This window comes from Akebia trifoliata, chromosome 3, assembly GCF_017979445.1.
Source record: "Akebia trifoliata isolate Shusen 1 chromosome 3, ASM1797944v1, whole genome shotgun sequence".
Lineage (NCBI taxonomy): Eukaryota > Viridiplantae > Streptophyta > Magnoliopsida > Ranunculales > Lardizabalaceae > Akebia > Akebia trifoliata.
The window spans coordinates 55,801,842-55,827,867 of record NC_141377.1 but is presented as its reverse complement, the minus strand read 5'-3'; the positions used below and the strand labels follow the sequence as shown (position 1 = coordinate 55,827,867).

The following is a 26,026-nucleotide window of genomic DNA, read 5'->3' as shown; positions in this document are numbered from 1 at the left end:
GAAAAATTTTTTTTTAGCAAAAATGAAAAAGCAAGGTTGGCCAGGGTTTGGGTTGAAGCCTCGACCAACCTAAACTGAACCTTGATTAAATGGACTTACTAACCTAACCTTTATCAATATATTTCTTAGAAAATAATTTGCTCACAGAAAAGTCAATCCTATGAACTAAGATTTCATAGTCCTGATCAACCAATGACACGAAACAGTGTGTATCAAAGGCATCCCCAATCTATGAAATTACCCTCATTATAAGACACCGTGTGAGTAGTTATTCAAGATTTAATTTTTTGTGAGCATAATACCTCTCTAAGCATTTTTTACTTGTAGTATTAAGTAGAACTTGCCTCACGTTGATTTGTAGATGCTGCCAGGTGCAAGACCGTGTTGCCTTCTTCATCCTTCCAACTCAATACGTCCTTCTTCCCGAGCCATTTCAGCCATCCCATTAGAACTTTAAAGGCTTGCAACTGACCATTCTTCACAGCCAGATGAATAACACTCTCATCACTAACCGTCAACCCTTCTACAGAATCTGGGCAAGTGGAGATTAATTCATCGATGACATCAACTTTCCCTGCGATAGTCGCATAGTGCAGAGGAGATCTACCCTCTCTACCCTTTAAAAAACCAAGATCATAGTCGACACCCACGAACTTTCTCACCATTATAACATTCCCATTGGTTGAAGCATGTGAATGGGGCTAAACCCATGAGGGTTTAACTTCCTAACAAATGAAGGCTTTAACCTCAAGACCTCCATAGCAAATTTGGTTTGCCCAGTCTCTACAGCCATGTGTAGAGGAGTAACAGTAAATGGGATTTGATCAAATTTCTCAAGAATGAAGGGATCTTGCCCAAGAATCGAATACAAGACATTGATATCTCCTACTTTTGCAGCATCCATCAAACTATCATACCTAACTTGTGAGAATCGTTCATTTTCCATTATTTCTCTAGTAAGAGATAACTAGAAGCAGGCAAGAACCCTGGGCACTTCTGTTTAAGATGTATAGACTATAGATAAAGAATATTAAATAATGTTCTTAAGTTCCAATTAGAAAAAAAAAAAATGTGAAAGACTTTGAAGCTGTCGGCCAGCTTCAAACTTTTGGAGAAATTATTTAGTTTCGTTCACACTGAGCAATTTTGGTGAATATTTGAGATATCATCTTATGTTATCAAATTGATTAGGTATGACTTTTATATTTTCTTTTAGATAATGAAAAATGATCTCGACGACCTCGTGGTCATCATTTTAACGAAAAGTCATCAACTTTTTTTTACTTTTTTTTTTAGCCTATAAGAGAAGAGCAAGGTGGGCCATGTATAGGACTGATTACAGATTCCATTCTGGTCCGGTTTCTAAGAATGACAATTCCTTATTCTATTTAAATCAACAATTAATGAGGTGACTTCTATGAAACTTACAAATTAAAAATGAATAATGATGAAGGCATGCAGTCTTCTGAGTCTTCTGGGTATGCTATTGAGTATGTGGCTGACGCGATTTTGTATCCTACCAAACCGCGTATCAAGATTTCGTGCATTTATCACGACTCATTAAATATTAATTGAAATTTTATGAAGTACGGTCACATTTCTCTTCTTGATTTGTTGACCGATTGAAGTCTTCTTGGTATCCTCAGCATTCTTCTATATGTTAACGATAAAGAGGAAAAAATGTGTCACTTGACTTGCAATTTCCCTCCAATTGTCAATTTCTAACTAATTTATTATAATTTCCCACAACAAACATAATTTCCCATGAGAATAAATTTAACAAATTCAATCAAATAAGATCTCCCAATCTCATAGATCCATTGTACAAGGGGAGCGTTCAAGGGATATAAGTAAAAACATATGTAAAAATAATCATTTTTCAAAATATGGGTTAGAGGTTTCGGATTGAATTGATAATCCCTATGATGAGAAGATTATCCTCACAAAAAATCATTCCAATCTAAACTTTCTAATCCCATCAAAAGTGATTTAGGATGTGGATCGTGTATCTTTGTTGTTTACAAATAAATGACGGTTCACGATTCTTCAACTTGTAAACTGGGGTTAGAAGTTTCAGAATGAGCTGATTTTTTTTAGTCATATAGGAAAATTTTTGTCTCCCAACGTTGTATTCTAATGTTATCTGTCAAACGCTACTCTCTCTCTCTCTCTCTCTCTCTCTCTCTATATATATATATATAGGGTCGCGTTCCTAAGACTCATATTGCGACTCACATCGCGACTCACCATTTCAGCCGTTCGATATTCGTAAATCGACGGTCCAGATCGCGACCCATTTTTAAAACGATGAAATTTCGTTATTTACAACTACCTCCCCGATAACAAAATAAAAAATAAAAACTAAAAACGAAATTTCAGCTCAGCCGAAACTTCGTCTTCTTCGCAACTTTCAGATCTGATTTCAAAACGCAGAGAGAAATCTGAGAGAAATCTTCTTGTGTTCATCGCGATTGAACGAAATTTCAGATCGATCGACTTGCTTGCTAAACAAAATCGAAAGAAACGAAGACGAAAGAAAATCAGAACGAACGAAAACTCGTCTTCTTCGTTTCTGCCCTCTCTTCTCTTTCTCTTTACAGCGCTTCTTCCAATATGAGTCTTAGGAACGCTGTTCTATATATATATATATATATATATATATATATATATATATATATATATATATATATAGGGTCACGTTATTACGACCCCCTTTGCGACACACCTTTTTGTCTTATATGGGCAAAAATGTTTGGAATGGGCTGATTTTTTGTGAGGATGATCTCTATGGTGAGGGGATCATCCTGGCAAAAAATCATCCCATTCCAAAACTTCTAGACCGTCCGATTTTTGTTGAAAAATTATAGATCGTCCAATTTTTGTAAATCAATTTTGATGGGGTTAGAAGTTTTGGAATGGGATGATTTTTTGCCAGGATGATCCCCTCACCATAGAGATCATCCTCACAAAAAATCAGCCCATTCCAAACATTTTTGCCCATATAAGACAAAAAGGTGTGTCGCAAAGGGGGTCGTAATAACGCGACCCATATATATATATATGGGTCCCGTTCAGCACCCTAAGCTTTACCACACACTTTAACAAACGTGTTTTGTCCTACATGGGTTAGAAGTTTTGGAATGGGCTGATTTTTGGTGAGGATGATCTCTATGGTGAGGAGATCATCCTCACCAAAAATCAGCTCATTCCAAAACTTCTAACCCCATCAAAAATGATTTACAAAAAATGGACGGTCCACGATTTTTCAACATGTAAACATGGGGCTAAACATTTCGGAATGGGCTGATTTTTGGGGAGGATGATCTTCTAATCATAGAGATCATCCTCACCAAAAATCAGCCCATTCCAAAACTTTTAACCCATGTAGGACAAAAAAACGTTTGTTAAAGTGTGTTAGAGATTTTGGCAACAAACATTTTGGCAAAATATTTTTCAAAACATGGGTTAGAGATTTTGGAATGGGCTGATTTTTGGTGAGGATGATCTCTACGGTGAGGAGATCATCCTCACCAAAAATAAGCCCATTCCAAAACTTCTAACCCCAGTTTACAAGTTGAAAAATCGTGGACCGTCCATTTTTTGTAAACCATTTTTTATGGGGTTAGAAGTTTTGAAATGGGCTCATTTTTGGTGAGGATAATCTCCTCACCGTAGAGATCATCCTCACAAAAAATCAGCCCATTCCAAAACCTCTAACCCATGTTTTGAAAAATGTTTTGCCAAAATGTTTGTTGCTGAACATTTCCCATATATATATATATATATTATATATATATATATAGGGTCGGGTTCTTACACCCCTATTACGACTCATATTGCGACACACCATTTTGTCTTATATGGGTAAAAATGTTTGGACTGAGCTGATTTTTTGTGAGGATGATCTCTATGGTGAGGAGATCATCCTTGCCAAAAATCAGCTCATTATGAAACTTCTAGACCGTCCAATTTTTGTAAATCAATTTTGATGGGATTAGAAATTTTGAAATTGGATGATTTTTTACCAGGATGATCCTCTCATCACAGAGATCATCCTCACAAAAAATCAGCCCATTCCAAACATTTTTGCCCATATAAGACAAAATGGTGTGTCGCAATATGAGTCGTAATAGGGGTCGTAATAACGCTGCTCATATATATATATATGTATAGGGTTCAATGGCCTTAAAGTTTGCCAAACATTCTTCAAAACATGGGTTAGAAGTTTTGGAATAGGCTAATTTTTGGTGAGGATGATCTCCGAGACCCCATCAAAAGTGATTTACAAAAATTGGACGATCCACGATTCTTCAATTTGTAAACTAGGGTTAGAAATTTCAAAATGAGCTGATTTTTGGAGAGGATGATCTCTTCACCGTAGAGATCATCCTCACAAAAAATCAACTCATTCCAAAACTTGTAACCCATGTTTTGAAAAATGTTTGGCAAACTTTAGGGTTGCTGAACCACTCCCTATATATATATAAACCTATCAAAAGTGATTTATAAATAAATGACGATTCACGATTCTTCAACTTGTAAACTGGGATTAGAAGTTTTGGTATAAGCTAACTTTTTTTTTTTTAGGATGATCTTTATGGTAAGGAGATCATCCTCACAAAAAAATCAACCCATTTTGAAACTTCTAATTGTATAAGACGAAATATTAGGCCCTTGAATGGTCGCTTATATATATTAGAATCACGAACTTCGTGAAATTTGAAGTTGAGCAATATTATGTTTTGTTTATGTATATCCTTATATTATATTTGATATATTAAATGTACTTTTTTATTTTATTTTATGTTTTTCATAATATTTTTTCCTGAACCCTCCCCCCCTTCTTTTTTATTTTTTCTATTTCCGAATTATTCCTGAACCCCAACTTTGCACATTGGTCTCTAGTTTCATTGCACTTAGCATCAAAAGGTTGAGAGTAAAACGATTGGCGGTAACAGGTATGGGTATAGTGGTGGTGGATTCCATTGGAATCCATGATGCCCAAAAACAATAATTGAGGGAAGTGATTTGAAAATTTTGAAACTCCAGGTCATTGATATGGATATGGGCCTCCTACACATTTCCTAAAATCTGTAAAAGAGTACATCCAAGCGTGTTTACAGATATAAAACGGGAAAGAAATGCTAATATTTTACTGTTTCTGGTAGCAATCGAGTGAAAGTAGGTTTTAAACGCAGGTCTATGATAATACCACTCATGGTTTAAAATTTCGATTCGTTTTGGTTTGTATCGGCCAAAACGTCTTGGAATTTCAACCTTCCAAGACATATATCCATGGAATCGAAACATTCATGGTTTCGGTTCCAAAGTTCCATTTTCTCTTGTGAATCTGGCTATTTAAAGAGAACGATTTCGAATGAATTTGGTGGATCTGATCTTTTGGATAGAGAGTCGTCTTCGATTTTCCGATCGCTGCTACCGCGGAGAACATACTTGGATAGTCTTAGTTCTTCTCTGTTTTTTTTTCAAAGATGGAGAGCATTCTAAAAATCACGTTTTCAATGATTATAGGCCCTTGACTTCAGTCTCCCTTCAAAGACTCGAAGGATTCAGAAAAGACTCCCTCATATTTAAGTAAACATTTGAGAAATCCTTCTACATTCAAACTGATGACATACCCCTCGACCTAGGTATCCTCTCAAGGACTCATATAAATGATCCGAATGTTTCGTACGTATCGAAATGTTTCGGTAATGTTTCAATATGATTTTGATTTTTGAGAAACTTGTAACACTAAAATGAAACGAGATCTTAAACCATGCTACTTTGAAAGTGTGTGAATCAAGTAATTGCTACAATACATACATGCATGATGTATGACTATATCATCAAAGCCAAGGAAATAATAAAAACCCCTTCCGAGGAAGAGCACAACCCCCAAACGTCCCTTCCAAGGAAGAGAAAAGATAGTCCCTTCTAAAGTAGGAAATCAGAAAAATGTCCCTTTGAACGAACTCTTTGGGCAATTTAGTAAGACTAAAGCAACCTGTTTGCTTTGATATCCATAATTATGTCACTGACATTGCTTTTCTTTCCTTTTAGAGCTTCAGAAATATTTTATTGTATGTAACTCATAAAATTAATAGTGACGAAATATTGATTTAAATTAATATATAAATAATATTTGATTTATGTATTAGTATTTTTAATCTTATTGGCTTTTTATAAGTAAATATTTGAAGTGTGCTACCCATGGTCATATCCTATTGATAGTTTGGTCGTTATACAGTCTAAATGCTAAAGATCTATCTTATCGTGTTAAATAGGGTTAGCAATCTTAACATGACCTGCGAACATGACTTTAAAACAACATGAAATTAGTGGTTTGGCATTAAGCCTAATTGGGTTTATGTTATAATAGGGTTGACCCGTCTAACAAGATTATTAAATGGGTTGTGTCAAGGTTAAGAGACGTCAATCCGTTTAACTTATTTTGACACGTTTAATTATTGTGTCATTTGTTTTAAATCATGAAAACATAGGAGGTTTATCAAAAATCAACATTTATTTAAGAGTTTTAAAACATTTTTTTCCTAATACATTTTTTTTTCCTCTAATTTTATAAAAATATGGATGGCGTTTTAAGATATTTTTTCAAATAATTAAGGGCGAAGCTTTTAGGTTGGGAAAGAAAAACACTTTCTTTATTGAGTTAGTAAGAAAAGTTTCCTGACTACATTTTCTTCTAACATCTAAAAACATGATCCAATGTCTCAAGGATGTAGAGGACAACATTCTAAGAATGTTGGAATGTTTTTTTTTGGTGGTGGCCATGGAATTGTTTTTTTCTACTTGAGATTAGAATTTTATTGAAAGAGTTGCATGGGTTGGGTTAGGTTACCTGTTTAACAGATTTGTTGGTGTGGGTTTAAATATTTGACACGATTATTAAATGGGCCGGGAAAAACTACCCTTATCTCAAAACAACACGAGCACAACACAAACTGACCCATTGGCACCCCTAGTGTTAGAGAACAAAAAACCACTTTCTCATGCCCGAGAGATCCGATGGTTCATAGGGTGCCTTTATAATCCCATACATGTCATATTTGCATTTTTCTTCTTGTTTTTTTTGGTTGAATTTTCATGCAATATTGCCAATAAAGTGATCTAGTACTGATTGATGAGCTTCCATAGTACGTAAATGTGCAGTTAATGTGTTCTCAAATACAAAAATGATAACTCTATATCTAATACATTCTTAAATCAAGCAGGTGGCCCTTTTCTCTATGTGTATGGGAGGAATCATGTATTATTTAGAGCATGAACCTGACACTATGGTCCCATTACTCAGAAGCCTGATTTGTCGCTTCCTTGCTAGAAGGATCAGCAATCCTGGACTATCTTCCAATCGAAATGCGTCCTACTTATACCTACAAAAACTTGACTCCATAAAGAAATCAAAATTACAAGATAGCCAAGAGACGGAAGCTTCAGTGTCTGAAAAGTACAATCTCGAATCCATTCCTGGACTCTAACGTACCTCGCCAATTGATCATGCTACATCCACTTGAGAACAAGCTGAGAGATTCTTACTTTCTGTTGTATTCATTTTCAATTTGTTAGCAGTGGAAGGAATTCCACTCTATTTATCAAAACTCAAAAGTTGGATATTGCTGTTGATCTATTTTTCACAAAGCAGCAACTCCTCTCGGATTTTTCCAACTTGAGATTAAATGGGTTGTGCAGATGCCTGGCTCGCTGGGCTAGTGACGGTAATTTATTGCAGTATCAATTAAAATTTGGACATATTTTTCACAATTTTTGGTCTGGATGAGAAGATATTATTAGCTGCTCTGCTTATTACAAGACATGTTAGAAAAGGAAAGTGAGTTACAGAATTGTGTTGAAATAATAATAATAAATAAATAAAAACAAAATTGAAATATATTACTCATCCGAAAATTAGGTTACATATATTACTTAGGACTTGAAAAATGAGGAAGAATTACGCAAGTGGAACTCAGAACTTTTTGAAATTATGAAAATAGGTACATTTTCAAAATATTAACAAAAGATTTGATATACTTTCTATTTCTGTTTTTATTTTTATGAAAGTAGGATTGGTATGAAATGAATACTTCGTTAACATTACCTTTATACCCTAATTACGAACTAAATAAAATATCTGATTTTTACATCAAATTTTCAGGTGTATGAACCACATGAAAATTTGTTTGACAGTCAAAAAACTGAAGATGGAGAGTGAAAGACTGAGGTGTTTGACAGTCAAAGAACTGAAGATGCAGGGTGAAAGACGATGCACCTTTTCCTAAAACGGCCTATTAATGGAATACTTTTGTAATTTTGAAAACTAAACAACGTGATTATACCTTAATGCCTTACAATTGCTTGGTTTGTTTTACCAAAATTATCTTGATATAATAAATTTAAACGTTTTGTTAGGGGAATAAACATCTAAGGGTATTTTGGTAAAAATATATATTCTTTTAAATACAAAATCCAATTTCCACAGTGTATTTATTGTAAAAAGGAAATGGATCAATAAGTAATTATGCACCTGCATGGACATCAAACTAACGCACATGGACATTATCTGGTTGCTAAGACCTTCATGAATGATGGCATTAAGGTTGAGATTAACTTGGAGCATTGACTATTAAAACAAAAAAAAAAAAATGCAATGATAAATAATACCCAATCCCATAAACACATGCAACGTAGATACCCTATAATTCATACGAGTTCATCCAACTCCGTAGATAAAGGTGGGGATCGATCATTCATCTTCTTGTTATGAGCTCTGCCTCTAGGACTTCATAGCAAACTGCTTTTGAATGGGACTGCTCTGCATTTCCTTCATCCACAATATATTTAAGGACCTATTGGATTTTCATTTTTTGTACCCCTAAAAGTAAGCTAAGAAATTCTTTTCTAAATAATCGCATTTTTTGTTCAACCATGAGAGAATGGTACTCGATTCGAAGTCTTTCTCTTTTTCTTTTACTTTCATATGTATTTCATTGATTGCATCTTTTATATTGGTTAGAAATTTGGGTCTATGCGATGTTTTCAGGCTGCTACTAATGAATTCTAATTTTGTTTTAAAAAAAATGGATTTAAGTTGGGCGATGGAAAGGTGTACCAAGATATATGAAAAAAATACACCATAGCATTGATATAGTATATCTAATGCACATTATTATACTGCATACATCTTATCTCTATCAGAACCGAGTTTGTGCAAGATTTACAAAATCTAAATGAAATATATGGTGTTGCATCTTATTTAATGTATCATATTGAAGTGAAAGAGCCGAAAAAGAACTAGAAGTAAATACCCCAAATTGTACGCGCATGCAAGAAAATGGTTCTAAGACCTTAGGTGATGCGCACTGCCAACTGCAAAGCCCAAAGGCAAGAGTTGGAAGGTTTTGGCCTAAATCATTTTTCATGTTTAAATACAAGCTCAAAAGCCCAAATTACGCCAACTTGGCTAATGAGCCCTTTGTCCTTTCAAAAAAGGAGACATGGCACCTTTCCATTTGTCCTTTGAAAAGTTTATGCTACTTGTCAAAGTCTTAGCCTGGCTTGAACGAGGTTTATCGATTCAAATGAGACTTTCAAAATATCATCCAAGTCATCTTGTTTTTCTCGTGAGATTTGTTATTCGGTAGATACTCGAGAATCGAACAAAAATAGAATTGATTGAGGCTTGTGTTGAACATAATGTCCTTAAGACAATTTTGTTCCCGCAACTTGGTGCATACGGATCAATGAACAATTGTCTCCCAGGATACAACCATCACACATGTATAGGTAACACTATAATCTACACTTTTAGCGAACCGAACGCTAAGGTTGTACTCTCTAAGAATGCAAACGAGAAATCAGAATGCAAGCACGTTAAAATAGTAAAGAAGAAGAGAAATTTTTTGAATTAGAAAAACTAAGGTCGAAATGACCTATTTATAGAATTTTAAGAAATAAGGTGTCTCTTTGAAAAATGGAGGTTTTAAGAGACATAATGTCTCTTGGAAAAGGAAATGTGTGTCTCTTAAGAGACAACTCAAAATCAAATGAGGTATCCTTTCTAGACGACCATGCACCCATGAAAATCAAGAGGTGTGTCCTCTCTGAATTAAGGAGTGTGCCCCTTCAAAATCAAGAGGTGTGTCCTTCTTGAATTAAGGGGTGTGCCCTTTCAAAATCAAGAGGTGTGTCCTTCCTGAATTAAGGGGTTATTTGGAGCCGATTTCTCATTCACCAAAAATGATTTTTTATAACTAAATACTTAATAAATAAAACTATTTTCTTCAATGAGAAGAATAAGTTTCTAAGTGGTCCTGCCTCAAATAAATTATGAAACCCACTTAAATCGTAGCTCAAATAAACCTACTTGGTCATAAAAATCTGGAAAAATTGCAGATTTTTCCAACAAGATTCACTAATGGTGAGATGCCACGTCCATCCGTCTTGCTCATCAAAGATACATGGATGACTTGCCCGAGTCATCTTGATTACAGATGAGATTTAAAACCATGATTTAAATAGATCTGTGTTTTGAGTTTTATGCATATAGATCAAGGTGATTTAGCATAAATCTTTATGTATTTTTAATTAATTTTTTTTATAAAAACATAACCAGTCCAATCAAATTGAATCTTGATCCAACTGTGGCCAGATTTAGCTTTTAAATCTTTTGAGTCGTGCTACACTGCCTTCGTTGGGGACACTGCGCTAACATAACAGTGCACAGATATACATAGGTTTCATTCGCCGAGTACAAGTTAAAAAATCGACGGTCCTCTATGCACGCCATGTCAGCACAGTGTTGAATGTGGTGTCGAACAAAGGCAGTCCAGCATTTTCCAAATCTTTTTCCTATCTATGGTTCACTACACACTGCCATTTCAGCACAGTGTTGAGCACAGTGTCGAAGGAAGTCAGTTCAGCATTTCCCTGTTGAAAATGGAAGATTTAAAATTATAATTCAATGGAAAAGAATAACTTTATTTTATAATTTTTTTTTCAAAGTTCTCGGAATTTTGTTCTCTACATCCCTTTGGCATCGATCGTGTTTTTGATTCCGTAAGTCAGGAAACTTTTCTTTTATGGTAAGGAAGGTATTTTTCTATTCAAGTTTCAAAGATTGAAGCCTTATGAGAACCTGCTTTATTATTTATAGTTTTAAAGAGGAAAGAGTTGTTATTGGCTGATTATAATTATTGCATTATTGCATTATTGGATCTTTACAAGTAATTATGGACGAGAGATTGATGGACGCTGCTCAAACAGGTGATATTGTTGCTTTTTATTTATTACTTAGGGAAAATCCCTTTGTTCTTGATTATCTTGATCAGTTCCCATTTGTTGTTCCTCCTTTACACATTGCTGTACTACACGAAAATACCCAATTTGCTATGGAACTCCTAAGGTTGAAGCCTTCATTTACTAGAAAGCTAAATGAAGATGTATTTAGCCCAATCCACCTAGCTTCAACAAATGGGAATGTAGAAATGGTGAGAAAACTCATAGGTATCGATGATGATCTTAATTTGTTGAAGGGTTGAAAGGGGAATACTCCTCTTCATTGTGCGACTATAGCTGGAAAAATTGATGTTATCAATGAATTACTCTCCACTTGCCCAAAATCTCAGGAAGAGTTGACAGTTGATGATGAGACTGCTCTTCATTTTGCCGTAAAAACCATCACTTAGAAGTATTTGGAGTCATAGTAAATTGGCTGCGACAGCACGAGACGATAAGGGTTACTAAACTGGAAGGATGAGAAAGACAATACTGACTTGCATTTAGCAATATCCACAAATATACCCCAGGCAAGTTATGATTTTATTTGCACTAAATTTGCTAGAAAATATTATGTTAGAATCAGTATTGTACATATTACTGATCAACTCTTAATTTGCAGTTTGTGGAAACATAGGTAAAAATCAATAATACTTGTTACCCACCATTGGACATGAATGCGAAGAATGCGAGTGGGTTGACAGCTTTAGACATATTGCAGCAACTTCGACCGAGAGAATCAGACACCATGGAAATTAAAGAGATGCTTCGTAGGGAATGCAATACCTCTCGCATATCAAAACTTGCTCGGTACTATTTCCATAAACTAAAGGACGACACAGAGGGGTTGGTAAGAGAACTTCCAGATGAAGTTCGCAATGCTTTATTGGTGGTGGCCGTACTGATCACAACAGTGACATACCAAGCTGCACTCTCCCCTCCAGGTGGTGTTTGGCAAGATACTAAACCACCAACAATTATTAACAATAGCACAAACACCACCCACATTCAAGAAGAACCATCACACTATGCTGGCCAAGTGATTGTCGAGTCATACTTATACACTATCATCATCTATTTAAATTCTACCGGTTTTTTTTTTTTAAATTTCTATGGCTATGATTTCAACCCTCACAGTAAGGTTACCTTTCCACTTCCCAGCACTAATATTATTGTTGTCAATGACATCCAATCATTTGGGGTCTATAGTTGTTATCTTGCCAAGAGGAATAGGCAATATGCTCCAATTTAAATGTCTTGCTCCCCTTGTTCCTATTCTCCCTTTAGTTGTTGGGTTCCTCCTTTACCGGATTTCGAAATTTGTCCTACGTATTAAGATGAAAAGTTCCAAGTAGATAGCTTGCATTTAATTTGTACCTGTCAACAATGTTATCGTTCTTATTTTAAATTATGTGTAAGACCTGATATTATTTCAGTGAATGAGTACGAGTGTTCAATTTCCCTTTTTTTATTTTTTGGTTCAATTCTATTATGGCATTTCACTATTATTTCTAATATCTCTGGCATTCTGTACTATTTTGCTAATATTTTCTTTCTGAGTACGTTCGGATTGTATACACCTAGGGTGGAGGATTGAATGAAGCGGATCCTCCGCAGCACACGGTTCCTATGTAGCAATCCTGTAGCACAGTTTCAACAGATGAGAGAGAGGTATTCTAGAAAAAAAATTTACATCTCAGCCTCTTGTGATTATAACTTAGATCTGATTTTAAAATAAATAAATAAAAAACAAGTTTTTTAATGCAGACCCACGTCTTTAAAAATGAATGGCTACTTAATTGACAAGTGTCAGATCTAATTGTATTGCTGATGTGGCACTTTTTCATCCGTTGAAACTGTGTTACAGGAACCGTGTGTTATAAAGGATCCACTTCCATGATTGAAATACTCCTCCCACTCCTCAACACATGCCACATAGGCCACAACCCGAGGAGTTAATGCCTAAAATATCTCATTTTTAAAATTTCCCTGGATTATGGCTTATATGTATGTGTTGAAATATGGGAGGAGGATTTCAATCCTCCATGGGGGTACCTTTTGATCTAAACTCTTTCAATGGTTCACATTGGAATTTGGGTAAATTATTAAGAGAGGGTAAAATATTTTAATATTTACAAAAAAAAAATCTATTTGTTCTAAAATTACCAAAAATGAATTAAGTCTTTGGACAGTACTCTAGTGTTTTAGTAACTCATTGAATTGTCTAATGTTTTAATGTGTTAAAATATATTTGATTTACCAAAAATTCCCTTTTAACACCTCACTAATTTAGCCTCCATTTAAAATGTTGGACGGTCTAGCAAGTTAACTTAATTCGTTTTTGGTAATCTTTTAAAAAATAGGTTTTTTTTTTTTTTAAATATTAAAATATTTTACCCTCTTTTTTATAATTTTCCCTTGGAATTATATATGTAACTTCACGCGTGTAAATCTCTCTCTCTCTCTCACACTCAAAAGCATAGATTTTTTTCTACTTAAGATGCACAAGGAAAATCTACCAAAATTGAGCAATTATACCCACAACTCAGTTCAATTTAGTAAGTCTTACAAATCTGGAGATAGGAAAGGAAATGCAATTACCTATGCTATCCACAGCTACTAGTTAATTTTCTTGATAAATTTGCCTAGTATGAGGGTGACTATCAAAAATAAGATCGACAACACTATCAAGGCGAAAAAAATGACGAGGGAAGTGGATCTGAACTGGAACCTGTAGCTTCTAATGGCGTACAATTCGATAGACCAAATATAAGTGCACATCATTGAAAACAGTAATATTACTACTAGCCGATATAAAGGTAACCCAAGTGTGAGGATGGCAATCATTACGAGAGACGTATAAAACCCTAACGAGTTCATCAACATGAAGACTACGAGTGATACCATTCCCACTGATGAATTTCGATAACTAAACTCATATGGTCGCCCTTCCCCGTCAATGGAGTTGATGCTCACAGACTGGGATGGAGGGTTGAGTCCAACTTGGTATGTTGCTGTTGCAATCAGTACGGCCACCACCAACAATGCATTTCGAACATCTAGCGCTATTTTTCTTGGGATCCGAAACATAACAAATTTCATACACCTCCCAAGGCAACCAATTGTCTCCTTTTTTTGAACTCGGAGACGTTGAGTATGTGAATTAATTAGTGGTAAAGGAGACGTAATATTGTGCCCTCTTATAGCTCCCCTCCTACACAGCATCACCTCAATGTCCCTAGTGTCTGTTTCCCTTGGAAGCTGTTTCAATATGTCTAGAGCTGTCAATCCACTCTTGTTCTTCGCATTTATGTCCATCTGCTTAACGATATTATTGTTCCTAACCAACATTTGCACTACCTACAAAAGATTACCGTATTGCATTAAGTAATTATTTCTCATGTATAAAACAAAAGAGTATGAATGAAATTTTTATCATTAATTTGTAAATCACTTTTGATATAAGTCATGTTTGACAACCAACGTTAGGGAGCTAACGATTTGACTTAAAAGTTTGGGATTGAATTTATTTTTTGTGATGATGATCTCTATGACGAGAAGATCATCCTCACAAAAAATTGTCCAATTTGAATCTTCTAACCCCATCAAAAGTGATTTAGACTTTTTGTAAGAACGATCTCCTCACTCTAGAGATCATCCTCACAAAAAATCAGCTCAATCCCAAATTTTTAAGCCATATGAGACAAAATTGGCTCCCTAACGTTGGTTGTTGAACACTACTCTCTATCATTTGTCCTATGTTACTTAAAAGTTTTGGATTGGGGTGGTTTTTGTGATGATGATCTCTATGGTGAGAAGATCATTCTCACAAGAAATCAGCCCAATATCAACCTTCTCACTCCATAAAAAATAATTTAGAAATTGTGTATCGTCTATTTTTTACCTAAAATTTGTAAATCACTTTGATTTGATGGACTTAGAAATTTGAGAATGGGCTGATTTTTTGTGAGGATGATCTCCTCAACATAGAGATCATCCACACAAAAAATCAGGTATATATATATATATATATATTTCAATCCTCTACCTTAGGAGAATACACGCATTCTATTTAGTATTCTTTCTTAAAATTTTCTTAGAGTCATGCTAGAGTGACCTCAAGATTGTACCTCATTTCACACCTCATGACATGAAAGTGTGTAGGAATTATAGATGCTTTTTGACTTGTATGTCGATGAAACATCTATGATTCCTACATACTTTCACGTTAGGGTGTGCGATATGATCAAGTTCAATTTTGAGGTCACTTTAGCATTATTCATTTTCTTAAAGAGAGATTTACTTAGCAAACCTAACTATTGCACTTCTATTACAAAAACTCTCTTGGAATTCTGACAACTCCAAGGGAACCTTGCTTTATGAAGTTTGTTACTCACCAAACCTCACTTTATCAAGTTCATTATCGAGTAAACCCTGGAGTGGGATCCACGTCATAAATTTCTAATTTTTGCAATTAATTTGTTACTTAACATACCTTGGAGTGGATTCTAACCCCATTAATTTGTGGCGTTCAAAAACATGATCTGTCATACAAGATTATAAAAGATAAAATTCTAGGAACTTAAAAAAAATATTGAAAAAATAAAATAAAATTTCACCATTGAATTTTAATTTTAAAATTGGGAGTTCGGTATCCATCCATTTTCAACATCTACAAGATCAATTTTTTTTTTTTTTTCTATGGAATCTGAGTTTTTACATGCAATCTAGAAGTTTGTGTCCATCCGCTTGTTCTTCGCATTCATGTCCGTCCGCTTAACGATATTATTGTTCCTAACCAACATTTGCACTACCTACAAAAGATTACCGTATTGCATTAAGTAATTATTTATCATTTACAAAACAAAAAGTATAAATGGAATTTTTGGGTGATTCAAAATACAAACTCAGAAAAGAGTTATTTAATGAGTTGACTCAAACACACTACAAGTGCATTTGAAAATTCGTTTGTACGGGAAACTCGAGTGAGTTATGCATGCTCTACTTAGTATTCTTTTAACGTGTGTGTGTGTGTGTGTGTGTGTGTGTGTAGGATCAGGATCCGTGTGCATATATCTACTTATATATCTACAAGGTGTTTTGTCCTATAATGGGTTAAAAGTTTTGGATTGAGCTGATTTATTACGAGGATGATCTCTATGATGAGGAGATCATCCTCACCAAAAATCAGCTCAATCTTAAATTTTTAACCTCGTCAAAAGTGATTTACAAAATATGGATGGTCCACGATTCTTCAACTCATAAATATGGGTTTATAAGTTTTAGAATTATCTGATTTTTTGTAAGGATGATCTCTTCGTCATAGAGATTATTCTCACCAAAAATCAGCTAAATCCGAAACTTAGCCCATATAGGACAAAACACGTGGTAGATATATGGGTAGATGTATGTGTACACGGATCCTGACCCACATATATATATATACATGTGAGTGGGGATGGTATGCACCTAGGGTGGAGGATTGAAGCCATCCTCCCAAACCCCAATACACACCACATGAGCCGTAATCCAAGGAAATTTTTAAAAAGAGATATTTTATATGCTAATTCCTTCGATTATGGATTGGTATGGGAGGAGGGTTTCAATCCTCCACTCTAGGTGCATACAATCTAGAGTCTCTCTCTCTCTCTCTCTCTCTCTCTCTCTCTCTCTCTCTCTCTCTCTCTCTCTTATATATATATATATGTGTTGTGTGTGTGTGTGTGTGTGTAGGATCCTGTGCCCACACCTAACATGCCATTTAAGTTATAAACCAAAGAAATTTTGAAAAAGAGAGATTTTAGGCATTAATTTATTGGATAGTGGCTTCCGTGGCATTGATTGAGGTGTGGGAGGAGGGCTTGAATCCTCCTCTTTAGCTGCATACTCCCCCCCCCCCTTTCTCTCTCTCTCTCTCTCTCTCTCTCTCTCTCTCTCTCTATATATATATATATATATATATATATATATGAGTCAGGTTCGGTAGCAATTGTTAGGGAGCGAACATGGAGCCAACACGTTTGTCTTATATGGTTTAAAAGTTTCGGATTAGGATGATTTTTCGTGAAGATGATTTCTATAGTGAGAAGATCATCCTTACAAAAATCAGTCAAATCTAAAACTTTTAACCTTATAAAAATTAATTTAGAAATTATGGACGGACAATTTTTTACCAAATTTTTTTAAACCACTTTTGATGGACTTAGAAGACTGATTTTTTGTGATGATGATCTTTACACTATAGAAATCATCCTTATAAAAAATCAGCTCAATCCGAAACTTTAAGCCATATAGAACAACGTTAGAGTGCCTAATGTTGGCTGCGAAATGCAATCCTGTACCTTGGGGGAATACATTCCTTTTATATATATATATATATATATATATATATATGGGTCAGGTTCAAAGGACAATCATTTCTACACACATATAGACAACGTGTTTTGTCTTATATGGGCAAAAATGTTTGGAATGGACTGATTTTTTGTGAGGATGATCTCTATGATGAGGAGATCATCCTTGCCAAAAATCAGCTCATTATGAAACTTCTAGACCGTCCAATTTTTGTTGAAAAATTATAGACCGTCCAATTTTTGTAAATCAATTTTGATGGGGTTACAAGTTTTGGAATGGGATGATTTTTTGCCAGGATGATCCCCTCATCACAGAGATCATCCTCACAAAAAATCAGTCCATTCCAAACATTTTTGCCCATATAAGACAAAACACGTTGTCTATATGTGTGTAGAAATGGTTGTCCTTTGAACCTGACCCTATATATATATATATATATATATATATAGGGTCCCGTTCGCCACCCTTAGTTTTACCACACACTTTAACAAACGCGTTTTGTCTTACATGGGTTAGAAGTTTCGGAATGAGCTGATTTTTGGTGAGGATGATCTCTATGGTGAGGAGATCATCCTCACCAAAAATCAGCTCATTCCAAAACTTCTAACCCCATCAAAATTGATTTACAAAAAATGGACGGTCCACGATTTTTCAACGTGTAAACATGGGGCTAAACATTTCGGAATGGGCTGATTTTTGGGGAGGATGATCTTCTAATCATAGAGATCATCCTCACCAAAAATCAGCTCATTCCAAAACTTCTAACCTATGTAGGACAAAAAACGTTTGTTAAAATGTGTGGTAAAACTTAGGGTGCTGAACATTTCCCATATATATATATATATATATATATATATATATATATATATATGTTAAAGGAATTTCAATCTTGTACCTTGGGGGAATACAATCTGAACTCAAAATTTAATGGAGGGAAAGGAAAAGAGCCTTACCGTCAAGAGCTAAAATAAAATTAAAACATTAATTTTGAAAAAAAAAATTTAGCAAAAATGAAAAAGCAAGGTTGGCCAGGGTTTGGGTTGAAGCCTCGACCAATCTAAACTGAACCTTGATTAAATGGACTTACTAACCTAACCTTTATCAATATATATTTCTTAGAAAATAATTTGCTCACAGAAAAGTCAATCCTATGAACTAAGATTTCATAGTCCTGATCAACCAATGACACGAAACAGTGTGTACTAAAGGCATCCCCAATCTATGAAATTACCCTCATTATAAGACACCGTGTGAGTAGTTATTCAAGATTTAATTTTTTGTGAGCATAATACCTCTCTAAGCATTTTTACTTGTAGTATTAAGTAGAACTTGCCTCACGTTGATTTGTAGATGCTGCCAGGTGCAAGACCGTGTTGCCTTCTTCATCCTTCCAACTCAATACGTCCTTCTTCCCGAGCCATTTCAGCCATCCCATTAGAACTTTAAAGGCTTGCAACTGACCATTCTTCACAGCCAGATGAATAACACTCTCATCACTAACCGTCAACCCTTCTACAGAATCTGGGCAAGTGGAGATTAATTCATCGATGACATCAACTTTCCCTGCGATAGTCGCATAGTGCAGAGGAGATCTACCCTCTCTACCCTTTAAAAAACCAAGATCATAGTCGACACCCATGAACTTTCTCACCATTATAACATTCCCATTGGTTGAAGCCATGTGAATGGGGCTAAACCCATGAGGGTTTAACTTCCTAACAAATGAAGGCTTTAACCTCAAGACCTCCATAGCAAATTTGGTTTGCCCAGTCTCTACAGCCATGTGTAGAGGAGTAACAGTAAATGGGATTTGATCAAATTTCTCAAGAATGAAGGGATCTTGCCCAAGAATCGAATACAAGACATTGATATCTCCTACTTTTGCAGCATCCATCAAACTATCATACCTAACTTGTGAGAATCGTTCATTTTCCATTATTTCTCTAGTAAGAGATAACTAGAAGCAGGCAAGAACCCTGGGCACTTCTGTTTAAGATGTATAGACTATAGATAAAGAATATTAAATAATGTTCTTAAGTTCCAACTAGAAAAAAAAAAAATGTAAAAGACTTTGAAACTGTCGGCCAGCTTCAAACTTTTGGAGAAATTATTTAGTTTCGTTCACACTTGAGCAATTTTGGTGAATATTTGAGTTATCATCTTATGTTATCAAATTGATTACGTATGACTTTTATATTTTCTTTTAGATAATGAAAAATGATCTCGACGACCTCGTGGTCATCAACTTTTTTTTAGCCTATAAGAGAAGAGCAAGGTGGGCCATGTATAGGACTGATTACAGATTCCATTCTAGTCCGGTTTCTAAGAATGACAATTCCTTGTTCTATTTAAATCAACAATTAATGAGGTGACTTCTATGAAACTTACAATTGACTTCTATGAAACTTACAAATTAAAAATGAATAATGATGAAGGCATGCAGTCTTCTTGGTATGCCATTGAGTATGTGGCTGACGCGATTTTGTTCCCTACCAAACCGCGTATCTAGATAGCGTGCATTTGTCACGACTCATTAAATATTAATTGAAATTTTATGAAGTACGGTCACATTTCTCTTCTTGATTTGTTGACCGATTAAAGTCTTCTTGGTATCCTCAGCTTTCTTCTATATGTTAACGATAAAGAGGAAAAAATGTGTCACTTGACCTGCAATTTCCCTCCAATCGTCAATTTCTAACTAATTTACTAGAATTTCCCACAACAAACATAATTTCCCATGAGAATAAATTTAACAAATTCAATCAAATAAGATCTCCCAATCTCATAGATCTATTGTATAAGGGGAGCGTTCAAGGGATATAAGTAAAAACATATGTAAAAATAATCATTTTTCAAAATATGGGTTACAGGTTTTGGATTGAAATTGATTTTTTGTGAGGATAATCTCTATGATGAGAAGATTATCCTCACAAAAAATCATTCCAATTTGAACTTTCTAATCCCATCAAAAGTGATTTAGGAAGTGGATCGTCTATCTTTGTTATTTACAAATAAATGACGGTCCACGATTCTTCAACTTGTAAACTGGGGTTAGAAGTTTCAGAATGAGTTGATTTTTTTTAGTCATATAGGACAAATTTTGTCTCCCAAAGTTGTATTCCTAATGTTGTCTGTCAAACGCTACTCTCTCTCTCCCTCTCTCTCTCTTTCTATATATATATATATATGTATAGGGTTCAATGACCTTAAAGTTTGCCAAACATTCTTCAAAACATGGGTTAGAAGCTTTGGAATGAGCTGATTTTTTGTGAGGATGATCTCTATGATGAGGAGATCATCCTCGCCAAAAATCAGCCTATTCCAAAACTTCTAACCCCATCAAACAAAAGTGATTTACAAAAATTGGACGGTCCACGATTCTTCAATTTGTAAATTAGGGTTAGAAATTTCAAAATAAATTGATTTTTGGAGAGGATGATCTCTTCACCGTAGAGATCATCCTCACAAAAAATAAGCTCATTCCAAAACTTCTAACCTATGTTTTGAAAAATATTTGGCAAACTTTCAGATTGCTGAACCATTCCCTATATATATATATATATATATATATATATATATATATATATGAGTAGCGTTCAATGGCCAACATTTTGGCAAACACATTTTTCAAAACATGGGTTAGAGGTCTTGGAATGGGCTGATTTTTGGTGAGGATGATCTCTATGGTGAGGAGATCATCATCACCAAAAATCAGCCCATTCCAACTTCTAACCTCATCAAAAATGGTTTACAAAAAATGGACGGTTCACGATTTTTCAACTCGTAAAATGGGGCTAGAAGTTTTGGAATGAGCTGATTTTTGGTGAGGATGATCTCCTCACCGTAGAGATCATCCTCACCAAAAATCATCCCATTCCAAGACCTCTAACCCATGTTTTGAAAAAGTGTTTGCCAAAATGTTTGCCAAACTGTTGGCCACGGATAGGGACCCTATATATATATATATATATATATATATATATATATATATATATATATATATATATATATATATATATATATAAACCCATCAAAAATGATTTACAAATAAATGACGATTCACGATTCTTCAACTTGTAAACTAGGATTAGAAGTTTTGGTATAGGCTGATTTTTTTTTTTTTTTTTGAGGATGATCTTTATGGTAAGGAGATCATCCTCACAAAAAAAATCGACCCATTCTGAAACTTCTAATCGTATAAGATGAAATATTTGGCCCTTAAATGGTCCCTTATATATATATATATATATATATATATATATATATATTAGAATCACGAACTTCGTGAAATTTGAAGTTGAGCAATATTATGTTTTTGCAATTTTGTTTATGTATATCCTTATATTATTTGATATATTAAATGTACTTTTTTATTTTAATTTATGTTTTTCATAATATTTTTTCCTGAAATTTGCAAACCCTCTCCCCCCCTTCTTTTTTATTTTTTTCTATTCCCAAATTATTCCTGAACCCCAACTTTGCACATTGGTCTCTACTTTCATTGCACTTAGCATCAATAGGTTGAGAGTAAAACGATTGGCGGTAACAGGTATGGGTATAGTGGTGGTGGATTCCATTGGAATCCATGATGCCCAAAAACAATAATTGGGGGAAGTGATTTGAAAATTTTCAAAATCCAGGTCATTGATATGGATATTGGCCTCCTACACATTTCCTAAAATCTGTAAAAGAGTAAATCCAAGCGTGTTTACAGATATAAAACGGGAAAGAAATGCTAATATTTTCCTGTTTCTGGTAGCAATCGAGTGAAAGTAGGTTTTAAACGCAGGTCTATGATAATGCCACTCATGGTTTAAAATTTCGATTCGTTTTGGTTTGTATCGGCCAAAACGTCTCGGAATTTCAACCTTCCGAGACATATATCCATGGAATCAAAACATTCATGGTTTCGGTTCCAAAGTTCCATTTTCTCTTGTGAATCTGGCTATTTTAAAGAGAACGATTTCGAATGAATTTGGTGGATTTGGATAGAGAGTCGTCTTCGATTTTCCGATCGCTGCTACTGCGGAGAACATACTTGGATAGTCTTAATTCTTCTCTGTTTTTTTTTTCAAAGATGGTGAGCATTCTAAAAATCACGTTTTCAATGATGATATGCCCTTGACTTCAGTCTCCCTTCAAAGACTCGAAGGATTTAGAAAAGACTCCCTCATATTTAAGTAAACATTTGAGAAATCCTTCTACATTCAAACTAATGACATACCCCTTGACCTAGGTATCGTCTTAAGGACTCATATAAATGATCCGAATGTTTCGTACGTATCGAAATGTTTCTGTAATGTTGTAGAAATGTTTCAGCATGATTTTGATTTTTGAGAAACTTGTAACACTGAAACGAAACGAGATCTTGAACCATGCTACCACTCACAGACTTCACCAAGTTACCACGTTGGTACTTTGAAAGTGTGTGAATCAAGTAATTGCTACAATACATACATGCATGATGTATAACTATATCATCAAAGCCACGGAAATAATAAAAACCCCTTCCGAGGAAGAGCACAACCCCCAAACGTCCCTTCCAAGGAAGAGAAAAGATCCGATGCCAAAATTTCATGAAGTCCCTTCTAAAGTAGGAAATCAGAAAAATGTCCCTTTGAACTCTTTGGACAATTTAGTAAGACTAAAGCAACATGTTTGCTTTGATATCCATAATTATGTCACTGACATTGCTTTTCTTTCCTTTTAGAGCTTCAGAAATATTTTATTGTATGTAACTCATAAAATTAATAGTGACGAAATATTGATTTAAACTAATATATAAATAATATTTGATTTATGTATTAGTATTTTTAATCTTATTGGCTTTTTATAAGTAAATATTTGAAGTTTGCTACCCATAGCCATATCCTATTGATAGTTTGGTCGTTATACACGTTACTAGTATCATCGTGTCTAAATGCTAAAGATCTATCTTACCGTGTTAAATAGGGGTAGCAATCTTAACATGACCCGTGAACATGACTTTAAAATAACATGAAATTAGTGGTTTGGCATTAAGCCTAATTGGGTTTATGTTATAATAGGGTCGACCCGTCTAACAAGATTATTAAATGGGTTGTGTCAAGGTTAAGGGACGTCAACCCGTTTAACTTCTTTTGGCACGTTTAATTATTGTGTCATTTGTTTTAAATCATGAAAACATAGGAGGTATATCAAAAATCAACATTTATTTAAGAGTTTTTAAACATTTTTTTCCTAATACATTTTTTTTCCTCTAATTTTATAAAAATATGGATGGCGTTTTAAGATATTTTTTCAAATAATTAAGGGCGAAGCTTTTTGGTTGGGAAAGAAAAACACTTTCTTTACTGAGTTAGTAAGAAAAGTTTCCTGACTACATTTTCTTCTAACATCTAAAAACATGATCCAATGTCTCAAGGATGTAGAGGACAACATTCTAAGAATGTTGGAATGTTTTTTTTTTCGGTGGTGGAAATGGAATTGTTTTTTTCTACTTGAGATTAAAATTTTATTGAAAGAGTTGCATGGGTTGGGTTAGGTTACCTGTTTAACAGATATGTTGGTGTGGGTTTAAATATTTGACACGATTATTAAATGGACCGGGAAAAACTACCCTTATCTCAAAACGACACGAGCACAACACAAACTGACCCATTGGCACCCCTAGTGTTAGAGAAAAAAAACCACTTTTCTCATGCGCAAGAGATCCGATGGTTCATAGGGTGCCTTTATAATCCCATACATGTCATATTTGCATTTTTCTTCTTGTTTTTTTTTGGTTGAATTTTCATGCAATATTGCCAATAAAGTGATCTAGTACTGATTGATGAGCTTCCATAGTACGTAAATGTGCAGTTAATGTGTTCTCAAATACAAAAATGATCACTCTATATCTAATACATTCTTAAATCAAGCAGGTGGCCCTTTTCTGTATGTGTATGGGAGGAATCATGTATTATTTAGAGCATGAACCCGACACTATGGTCCCATTACTCAGAAGCCTGGTTTGTCGCTTCCTTGCTAGAAGGATCAGCAATCCTGGACTATCTTCCATTCGAAATGCGTCCTACTTATACCTACAAAAACTTGACTCCATAAAGAAACCAAAATTACAAGATAGCCAAGAGACGGAAGCTTCAGTGTCTGAAAAGTACAATTTCGAATCCATTCCTGGACTCTAACGTACCTCGCCAATTGATCGTGCTACATCCACATGAGAACAAGCTGAGAGATTCTTACTTTCTGTCGTATTCATTTTCAATTTGTTAGCAGTGGAAGGAATTCCACTCTATTTATCAAAACTCAAAAGTTGGATATTGTTGTTGATCTATTTTTCACAAAGCAGCAACTCCTCTCGGATTTTTCCAACTTGAGATTAAATGGGTTGTGCAGATGCCTAGCTCGCTGGGCTAGTGACGGTAATTTATTGCAGTATCAATTAAAATTTGGACATATTTTTCACAATTTTTGGTCTGGATGAGAAGATATTATTAGCTGCTCTGCTTATTACAAGACATGTTAGCAAAGGAAAGTGAGTTACAGAATTGTGTTGAAATAATAATAATAATAAATAAATAAAAATAAAATTGAAATATATTACTCATCCGAAAATTAGGTTACATATATTACTTAGGACTTGAAAAATGAGGAAGAATTACGCAAGTGGAACTCAGAACTTTTTGAAATTATGAAAATAGGTACATTTTCAAAATATTAACAAAAGATTTGATATACTTTCTATTTCTATTTTTATTTTTATGAAAGTAGGATTGGTATGAAATGAATACTTCGTTAACATTACCTTTATACCCTAATTACGAACTAAATAAAATATCTGATTTTACATCAAATTTTCAGGTGTATGAACCACATGAAAATTTGTTTGACAGTCAAAAAACTGAAGAAGGAGAGTGAAAGACTGAGGTGTTTGACAGTCATAGAACTGAAGATGCAGGGTGAAAGACGATGCACCTTTTCCTAAAACGGCCTATTAATGGAATACTTTTGTAATTTTAAAAACTAAACAATGTGATTATACCTTAATGCCTTACAATTGCTTGGTTTGTTTTACCAAAATTATCTTGATATAATAAATTTAAACGTTTTGTTAGGGAAATAAACATCTAAGGGTATTTTGGTAAAAAAATATATTCTTTTAAATACAAAATCCAATTTCCATAGTGTATTTATTGTAAAAAGGAAATGGATCAATAAGTAATTATGCACCTGTATGGACATCAAACTAACACACATGGACATCATCTGGTTGCTAAGACCTTCACGAATGATGGCATTAAGGTTGAGATTAACTTGGAGCATTGACTATTAAAACAAAAAAAAACAAAAATGCAATGATAAATAATACCCAATCCCATAAACACATGCAACGTAGATA

General features: G+C 34.4%; 3 protein-coding genes across 3 annotated transcripts in view; 1 reads left to right on the top strand and 2 right to left on the bottom strand.

The window, feature by feature from the left end:
- LOC147408161 (ankyrin repeat-containing protein BDA1-like) overlaps positions 1-665 on the bottom strand; it is a 4,368-nt gene extending 3,703 nt beyond the window's left edge. The window contains exon 1 of the mRNA XM_086432669.1: positions 341-665. Within this exon, the coding sequence (XP_086288795.1) occupies positions 341-665 (325 nt within the window). The remainder of the gene's footprint in view (positions 1-340) is intronic.
- Positions 666-11,246: 10,581 nt separating this feature from the next.
- LOC147408160 (uncharacterized) lies at positions 11,247-12,927 on the top strand. Its single transcript, XM_086432668.1, has 3 exons — positions 11,247-11,504; positions 11,930-12,331; positions 12,877-12,927. Exons 1-3 carry the CDS (start codon positions 11,247-11,249, stop codon positions 12,925-12,927), a joined length of 711 nt encoding a protein of 236 aa, XP_086288794.1.
- Positions 12,928-15,621: 2,694 nt separating this feature from the next.
- On the bottom strand, positions 15,622-19,682 carry LOC147408159 (ankyrin repeat-containing protein BDA1-like). The gene is made up of 2 exons (XM_086432884.1): positions 18,976-19,682; positions 15,622-16,102 (listed from the first exon to the last, which is right to left on the bottom strand). Exons 1-2 carry the CDS (start codon positions 19,580-19,582, stop codon positions 16,020-16,022), a joined length of 690 nt encoding a protein of 229 aa, XP_086289010.1. The 5' UTR covers positions 19,583-19,682; the 3' UTR covers positions 15,622-16,019.
- Between the last annotated feature and the right edge of the window lie 6,344 nt (positions 19,683-26,026).